Source organism: Besnoitia besnoiti, chromosome XI (genome assembly GCF_002563875.1).
Source record: "Besnoitia besnoiti strain Bb-Ger1 chromosome XI, whole genome shotgun sequence".
NCBI classification, from domain to species: Eukaryota; Apicomplexa; class Conoidasida; order Eucoccidiorida; family Sarcocystidae; genus Besnoitia; species Besnoitia besnoiti.
In genome coordinates this window covers 1,848,295-1,857,313 of record NC_042366.1, presented here as the reverse complement: position 1 = coordinate 1,857,313, position 9,019 = coordinate 1,848,295, and the positions used below count along the sequence as shown (strand labels likewise).

General features: G+C 57.9%; 1 protein-coding gene across 1 annotated transcript; it reads left to right on the top strand.

The window, feature by feature from the left end:
• Positions 1–1,722: 1,722 nt before the first annotated feature.
• Positions 1,723–6,949, top strand: BESB_021430 (aldehyde dehydrogenase (NAD) family protein; the record flags this gene model as incomplete). Its single annotated transcript, XM_029360852.1, has 10 exons — positions 1,723–2,166; positions 2,614–2,811; positions 3,094–3,218; positions 3,655–3,804; positions 3,980–4,092; positions 4,406–4,564; positions 4,928–5,091; positions 5,603–5,791; positions 6,231–6,499; positions 6,889–6,949. The coding sequence occupies 10 exons, from the start codon at positions 1,723–1,725 to the stop codon at positions 6,947–6,949; spliced, it is 1,872 nt and encodes a 623-aa protein (XP_029216211.1).
• Positions 6,950–9,019: the final 2,070 nt, after the last annotated feature.

The window sequence follows — 9,019 nt, the reverse complement described above, 5'->3', positions numbered from 1 at the left end:
GCCGTTGACAGCGGTCAGCTGAATAGCGCCTGACGGTAGCGACGCGCCGCTCGCCGGCCCGGTCATCTCCTGATTAGCCGCCCGGCTTCAGGAGTGGGGTGAAGTAGTCCTATATCAACGCAGAGACAACCCAGAGAGGCCGTGCTGACGAGATATTTCTTAATGAACAAGCACGTGGTGAAAGCCTCGAAACCGGCAAACGAAGACCCCAGTGCCGCGCGGTATTTTTTGTAGTGTCTCGGCGGGAGTGTGGAGCGAGTTGGATACTGGACGGACACTTGGTCTGCGTACGCTTTCAAACGGGCAGGAAAAGACACGGCGAGGGAGGTGCGAAGCGCCAAAAGAGAGCCCATCTATTCTGTGCAAACTACAACCGAAACCTTCGGAGACAGCGCGCGTTTTCCTCAGTTCACGGCACCTCACGCCAGAGGCCGCTGGTCTCAGCTTGCGCCCGACGCCACCGGATACAAGGGACCGGTGGCTCGTCGGTGAGGAGGCAGTTCTCTTCGTCCCAGTTTTCTCGGCCAAGCTCGCACGCGCAAGCACGTTCGTGCATGCAACCCTGTGTACTTGTCCACCCCAGCCAGAAACTTCAACCGGTAAATGGATGAGGCCCTTCGTTTTTCTTCTCCATTCGTGGTAGGTTGCTCCGGATTCACGGGGACACCACGGCGCGGGGGAACGGTTGTCTGAAGGGAAAGTACGCTGCTATCTTGCCTAACACAGCGACAACTAGCAGATACTGCGTATCCAAATCACATACTCAGGGAAATCCAGTCGCATCTGCTGGAAGCCCATGATGATACCAGAGAAAGTCCTTCGGCCCACGAGTGTTCGGAGCACAGCATCAACAGCGCTACCGTGCCGACCTTAATTTTGATTTAGCCTCTACGCTACTGTTTAGGGTACAGCTCAGCACATCTATACCCTGCTGTCAAATCCCCGGCGCTGGAGCAATCCGACACGGCGTCCACACACACGCGGCATATCCCTGTGTGTGTTCGGCCTTCCAGCTGCGCTCAACTGGCCGCAATTAGTTTCACGGTGCAGCGCAGGAGTTTTTTGCTTTGTCTGAAACTCGGAGATACAGATTTTGAGATCACACCCAGAAGCACAAACTTCGGTACAGTGAAGGTACCTCGTCTACGCAGGGGATGATCTCTGGTGGACTGCGACCAGCGACTTCTGTAGTATGCTTCCCCCCGCTTCATCACGGCAAGAAGCTCTGCCTGAGTATGCCACGCGCTGGGCGACTTCGCAAGGCCCGGTCACTTCTTCCAGTTCAGTTTTTTTAGGGCGGCCAGGGGCCTGGGGAAAGGGGGGGGGGGTGGGGACACGGCGGGCAGTGAAACGTGAGCGGCGGCTGTGCCCCCGTCCCTTCGCAGCTGGAGACAGGGGGCGCCTGATTTTGTCGCACTTGTCTTGCCCTCGTCTGCCCCCGGGTCCTTGGACCTCCACCGCTGCAGATCTCAGCTTCCTACTCACACTTCATCGTTTTTCTGTTCTCCTTTTTGCCGGCACACTCGCGAACAAGCTCGTTGGCGCGCTTCTCGTGAGGCGTCGTTTTCCTGTGCTTCCAGGCTATTGCCTACCGCGTCTGCCCGTTTGCCCGGGCCAGAAGTCGCAGGCCGTTTGCGTCATCCTCAGGTTATTTCTCTGCTCCTGTCTCCCTCCCCGGTCCTTTTTGGCGTCTAGCCCCTGACCCTGACTTGTTTTGAGAAGATGACTCTGCTTCGTTCCACTTTTTCCACGCATGCCGTGCGGCGCAGTATGGCCAGCTCGCCACTGGCCTCCGGGGTTCGGTGGCAGGTGCAGCTGCCGCGCGGCGCCTCGCCCCCGGGAAGGCTCTTCTCGAGTGGAATTTTTTCGTCTGTGACCCCCAGCGCCCCTCAACTTGTCTCCTACGCCGCCGTTGAAAGCTGCATTTCCTCGCAGGGGGGATCTGCTGAGCGCGCACATGCACTGGCGACCGGGCGCCAGAGAAAACGCGCCTTCAGCTCCAGCGTCGTGAAAGCGTTCGCGAACGTCGACCCGGATAACTTGAGCGGAGCCTGCCCACACACAGTCCAGAACCTCGTTCAGGGCAAATGGACTACCACGCGTGAGACCTACGACGTCGTCGACCCCATGAACGGCGATGCCTTCATCAAGAGCCCGTACACGAAGGTATGTGCGCGTCTCTCTGCCTAAAAACTCTGAGCTTCTTGCGCTTGTGGCAGCGTTCAACATCGAGTTAGTGGGGTAGCGAGGATGCACTCGTGCAGCGAGGCGACGACGCCCCCCAGAAGGCGATCACCCCTGAACCACCAAACCGACGCTCCGCCGCGCAGGTTGCTGTCGGAGCGGAAAAAGGGATAAGACGAGAGACGATGGCAAGGGTCAGACGCTGGGAAATCCATCTCACGCGGGGCTCCATCCTACAGCACCTTGTTGGAACAAGGCTTGTGAGGCAGACGAAGCAACAGAGGTGGGACAGACGTGAGACACGAATCGCTATGAATCTTTTTAGCACGTTTGCATCGCAGCTGACTCCGGCTGCTCTCACGTATCAGACCGACCCGGGCCAGCGCCTGCACCGTTTCGCTCTGCACCAGCGTATCTTTTCCTCCGTAGGGAGATGAACTCGAGCCGTTCATTGCGTCGCTCAAAGCCGTCCCCAAAAGCGGCCTCCACAACCCCCTGAAGAACCCGGAGCGCTACGTGCTGTATGGCCAAATCCTTCAGAAGACCGCATCCATGCTTCACGACGAGCGTGTCTTTGACTTCTTCACAAGATGCATTCTGAGAACCTTCCCCAAGAGCTACAAGCAGGTATGAAAACACCCCGGACAACTGCGGGATGGATCTCACACGTAGAGCGGAAGGCCTCACAGCGAAGGGCGCCTCTGCACGGAGGACTCGCGGCTGCCGACTTCCGGGGATGCGGCTCTCTCAAATGCGTATCTGGGACTTGTAAAAACGCGCTCTGTGAGGCATTCAGGGACTCTTCGCCGTACGCGCGATTCCGGCCTTTCTCCAGTCAGGCAACTTTCCCGACGGCGGTGTCTAGATGTTCTTTGCTGCGGAAGATCTTCTTCCGTTGTCTTTCGCAAGGCTGCAGGCGAAGTTCGCGTCGTCCGCGCTTTCTGCGAGAACTTTTCGGGCGACTCCATCCGCTTCTTGGCGCGCGGCTTCAGCGTACCCGGCGACCACCCCGGTCAGCTCTCCAACGGCTTTAGGTGAGTCCTGTCGCGGCCTGTTCAGGAAGTCTACACTCTGCCCGCATGCCGAAGTCCCTGTGTGTCTGGCGGCAACAGTGCCCCGCTGCCCGCTCGCATCTGTCGTACAGAAGCTTATATATATATATATATATATGTATGCATTTATGTATATATACGTTCACTTCTGTATTACGACCACGTATGTTCACGCCTCCTGTCTGTCAGTTGACCACCCCAGCCGTCTCCCTCCCCCTTCCCCCTCCCCCCCCTTCCGCATCTCCAGCCTCTCCCTCTGGGGTCTGTGACTCGGCTTTGGGTCGTTACTGCAGTGTTGCCGTCCTCGATTTCGCATACGAGAACCAGGAATAGGTGGCTCACGCGTTCTGAGATACGTCTGCAGATCAGGCGCCATGTGACGGGGAGCGACTCTCTGGTTCCTTCGCTTTGCTCTCAGGTGGCCTTTTGGCCCCGTGGCTGTTGTCAGCCCGTTCAACTTCCCTCTGGAGATTCCAGTGATGCAGTTCCTGGCCGCCGTGATGGTCGGCAACAAACCCGTGGTGAAGACTGAGGCCACGCAAGCTCTTCCGGTTGAACAGTTCCTCAGGTACACTTCCCACTCGCCTTTACGCAGACGACTCCAGCAGCTTCCACGGTCTGGATCTCTGACTCGCTGCTCGCGTGTGTCTCGCTCGTTCTTCTGGCGAATCGCTTTTTTTTTCGCGTCGCGCGGGAGTCGGTACGTTTCACAGATTCCTCGTTTTTGCTTTTTGACTGCTCAGGCTTCTTCACTACTGCGGCATGCCGATGGAAGACGTTGACTTGCTCAACACGCGCGGCCCTGTTGTGTCGGAGTTGCTGACGAAGGCGCCTGTGCGGCTGCTTCAGTTCACAGGTGAGATATGGGAATCTCGATTTCTGGGGGCCTGCACGTCCCTCGGAGGGCGGAGCGGTTAACCGCTAGGAGACGAAGCCCTAAGGCGAACCCCAAAATGCGGCTCGCCGCTGCTGCTCGGGTGGCACTCTCCCGCTGGCAGACGAGTTAGACGGTTCACCGATCGTTTGCGGCGGTAAGTCCTGCGCCTCAGGTCCGAAAAAATACCCGAAAACGTCGCTGAAGTCTCTCACTTGGGACCCCGGACAGGACACGCAAAAAGAAGCTCCCTGGGTTAACTAGCGGCCTTTTGTGGATGCCTCCGCGCCCTCAGGAGGTTCGGCGACGGCCGAACACCTCATTCAGTTGCTCAAGGGCCGCGTCAAGGTCGAGGACGCTGGCTTCGACTGGAAGATTCTTGGGCCTGAGGCGAAGGCCGAAGACGTGGACTATGTGGCGTGGCAATGCGACCAGGATGCTTACGCGCTCTCAGGTAGCTCTTCGGGCTCGCGCGGGGAGTGCGCACATTCGCGCAGCGGAGTACGCTCCAATCCATGCCCTCAGATGCATAGTTACGATTTTCTGTCCCCCTGGACACGCAACACATGACGGACATTATTTATATACTCGTGCCCGGCCTGCTTTCACGGTCTCCATGGCCGACAGCCTGCATGCTCGTCTAGCTGCCTTCGCCTGCGTATCTGCACCCGCATGCGTCTGTATTTATCTGTAAATGTATGTATGTCAACGTGTAGGCGTGTTCCAGCTGAGAGGCTCGTGCGGCGGTTCCTGAAGGCAGCGAAGGCCGCTGTAGGGAAACTGGGAGCTGTTTCGAGAGAGTGTGTCTTATTTTCAGGCCAAAAGTGCTCCGCGCAGTCTCTTCTCGCTTTCCACTCGTCGTGGAAGGGTCTCGGCTTGCTTGAGAAGCTTAAGGAGTTGGCCAGTCGCCGCAGCTACGACGACCTGACTCTCAGCCCAGTCCTGTCGCACTCCAATGAAGAAATTCAGAAGCACGTCGACGTAGGTGCCTCCCTCTTCGCGCGTGAATATGCCGAGCATGAGGCGAAATGGGCATCGCAGATGTTCGATCCTGATTCTCTCTCGTACTTTGTCGCCCACTAGGCGTACGTATAGTGTTGGCTGTCGCCCTAGTGCATGTGCGCCTCCGTGGTGAGTTTGCTTCAGCCGCGGGCATCTGAGAACCTCCCCGGGCGGCGGACAGCTGGCCCCCACACAGCTTGTCATGGTTACCCGTCGAATTCGTTTTTTTGGCTCCGTGTCTCTCTGGCCCTAGACTGAGGGCTCAAGTTACAGAGGCTGGATTGTGTTGCGGCCATGAGAACTGCGATACTGCTACGTTCAGTCTGAACAGACTAAACGTGGAGCCAGCCACCGCATACTGACCTGCAGATGTTTTTTCTTCCCGTCTGCACCTGCCGATTGGTGGGCTGAGTTTTGCGGTGAGACACTTGCACTTTTCAGCTTGTCCTACTTGAGACGCTCCGGCGCTTGGCTCGTTTGTGTGTTGCAGAGCTTGCTGAAGCTGCCCAACGCCTGTCTCCTGTTTGGGGGCAAGGCCGTGCAGAATGCGACGACCGCCGCGATCCCGGCGAAGTATGGCGCTTACGAGCCCACTGCCGTCTTCGTTCCCCTGGGCTCGATTCTGATGAACAAGGAAAATCTGGAGCTTGCCACTACGGAGCTTTTCGGGCCTGTGCAAGTAAGAAAGAGCGAAACTCAAAATATTTGACAGGACTCGAGAGGAGGTTGACGCACCCGGCGCTGGTGCATGCCAAACGACGCACGCGCCGGGCGGCCGCCGAAACCTTGCAGCTCGTCTCTCAGCGTCCGCACCCCTGAGCCTAGAGCATCCGCACACACACAGAGCGTGCCAACTGTTTTCGTGAGCACCCTCGACTAAGCCTCGCAAGCATGCGCCGGCAGTGTTTTACACTTATCTTGCTAAACACATGCATGTGGGGGATGGTCGCTGCCTGGTGGCGTCGGACCGTGACCCGCTCGCTGACAGGTCTCTTCCGCGATTCACTGAGTCTCGCGTCTGCGTCGGCGCTGTCGCTGTCGCCGTCCCCCCTTTGGGTTCTCTCGCTTGCGTGCGTCACCTCCGGCCTCCTCGCGGCTCTCTGGTCTGCTGCCCTCAGGTTGTGACGGAGTGGAAGACGGGAGAAGAGCAGGACCTGTTGCGCCTGCTTGAGCAGATGAAGCATCACCTCACGGCGGCCGTGGTCTCGAGAGACCCGACGTTCCAGAACTTGATTCTGGCCAACACCGTCAACGGGACGACGTACGCTGGCCTGCGCGCGCGGACGACTGGCGCGCCGCAGAATCACTGGTTCGGACCCGCGGGAGATCCTCTCGGCGCCGGCATCGGGAGCCCCGAGGCTGTCCTCTGCACGTGGACCTGTCACAGGTAAGCCGATTCTGCAGGCACTTCTGCATGCACGTCTGATCAATCCGAAACAAGCCTCAAGTCGGGCAGTAGGATCGGGAGTTACTTTGTCGTTAACTCGTGTATTTATTCGTCCCAGACAAAGGCACCTAAAACCCTATAACCCACACAGATGTGGCGCCTGGGCGCCGACGCTTGGAAGGCGTCTCGTGGAGCCATCCAGGCCCGCGGAACGTCCACTCTTTCCGTCGACTTTTACTCACCTCGGCGGGTAGACGAGCTGAGTTTCGCGGGACGCTGCATGCGCTTGCGTTCTCCTAGTGATGTTTGGGAGAATGCTCTGAAGAGAGGTCGACACTCGCATCTCCTGATGCGTAGTATCCTGCTCCGCTGCTCGCTTCCCGCTTCAGGGAAATCGTCTCCGACCAAGGCCCGATCCCGGCCTCGTGGACGACTCCGCCTCCATCGTAAGCGGCCTCACTCTGCGTTGCCCCGTCGCTGCTGCTGGCTGAGAAGAAAATACTGGATAGCGCCTTCTCTCCATGCAAAGAAACAGGAACCTGAGGAGCAAGGCGGAGAGGGGGGGGGGGGGCGGGCAAGATGAATGAGCAACTAAATGCTCTGGTGCATGCGTGCTGGAGTTGGCCGAACGGGCTCTGTGTTTCTCCTTTATAGGAAGAAACGAGAGCGTTTGCTTGATGTGTTTACCGGTAGAATCAGCGCCACAGCGAATACCATGAACGCGTTGAACTTTGTTCGGCGCGCCTTCAAAGTGTCCCTCGTATTTGTCTCTTGACCCTGACTGCCCCTCTATCATCTTTCCTGTGCGCACACCTGAGAACTGCTCGCCCCGGGGCTCCACGCTGGACAGTTGAGGGCGATTCGCGCTTCCCTCGGGTTCATTCTGTTCGCTATGGCATATCGAAGGGACGAGAAACACTCTCTCGTGTTGTGGTGAACGCTCCTACGCACATACAGGAGTCCATTAATTCTCTGTGCAAATCTCAAAGGACACTGATTTACGCCGCCTTCCGGTCTGCGTCTCGCCGGTACACAGCTTTGTAGGCGCCTCCGCATGCCGTCAGCACGACGGCTATGAGGAGGTGTTCCCTGTGCTAGCCGCCAAGTCCGTGAAAGCTTTTGCGGCGTCGCCGGGAGGGCGTGAATTTCGTTTCCTGCCTGCCGATGGGCTGCGTCCTACTGCCCTCGCATCCTTCCAACCCCTTCAGCTTCACAGACAGAAAACTCACGCGCGGTCGCCTGCTCCCAAGACAGGGCTGGCGCAGGGTTCACGTGACAGGCTGGCGCTCTCGACCATGCAATACTCCCTGATGCGTATATTCATATATTTGTATATAATTGAGCCATTGTTTTCCTCCTTCGCGTTCGCCTGCGGAAAGGCACGTGAGGCCTAGCACAGCACCCGTTGCTAAGTAAAACACGAGAAGGCCGAGTGCAGTCTACGCAACACTGAGAGCGAGGCAGGGGATTCGCGAAGGGGATGTTTGTTCCGCTGCGGTTGAGAAACCTTAGGCTACAAGTCGCGCACAGAGCGTTCAGCTGGCTTCCATCGCTAGGCCTTCAGTCTGGATGGGTGGGTGTCGCCAGATGACCTGATTCTAAGCCACGCTGCCAGGGGCGTCCCTGTCTCATAAAGTTGATAGGGCGAAGCCGCTGCAAAGAGCGGCACGCAGCGTATCTAGGCAGGAACGTGTATTGAGTTACCAGTTTGAGGGGCTGCGAGGGACTTACCACGAGAGTAGGACGCCTCCGTCCCTCTGGCGGCGCGAGGCAGGATAGCGCCTCTTGCCACTCTTGACTCAAGCACTTCCACTGTATGCCAGACTCTGCAGAAATCTGCCCTCCCAGCGACCGACGTGTTTTCCGCCACGACTCGCCGCGCGCCCCCCCCATCCCCGTAGCCACATACACTGAGCGGGCTACGTATATAATTCTTCAGCCTATGAGCCGTCTACACTCAACACATCGTCGTCCGCTGCGGAGCTTTCCATGTTCTGGGGACCTGATAACCGCGCATAGGGGCATTAGCAGAAAGCCGCCAGCCCCAGGCTCGGCGCCTGTGTTCTTGTTTTCCTTTTCGTGGGCTGAGCCGTAGGGTGAGACGTCCAGTCCCTCCGTTTGTGGCATACCCCACGAGCGACACAGGGCCTAAAGGGTCGGAGAAGCTTCTCTCCCTGGCAGCGAGCTTTTTTGTAGACTTTCCCTGCTCGGTGGCAACTGGAAACTGTTCCTCTGTGGTCTCCACACGCATGCGCGCGTGCAGAGTGTGGCCGCGCAGACAAACTTTTCTCTCCTGCTTCTACTCATCGACGCTTCATGCGAAAAGGACCTTCTGTCCGCCCCCCTAATACCTCTCCTCTCCTCTCTGCGATCTGTACTGCTTGTTTTTTTTTTCCGACGTCGAGCCTTGCTCTCCACTCTCCGCTTCGTTTTTTTCGCCGTGTCCCCTCTTGCCCCGTTTTTGTCGGTAAAGCGCTACGACCGTTCCCGCGATACATGCGCAGAAAAAGAGATTGTCAC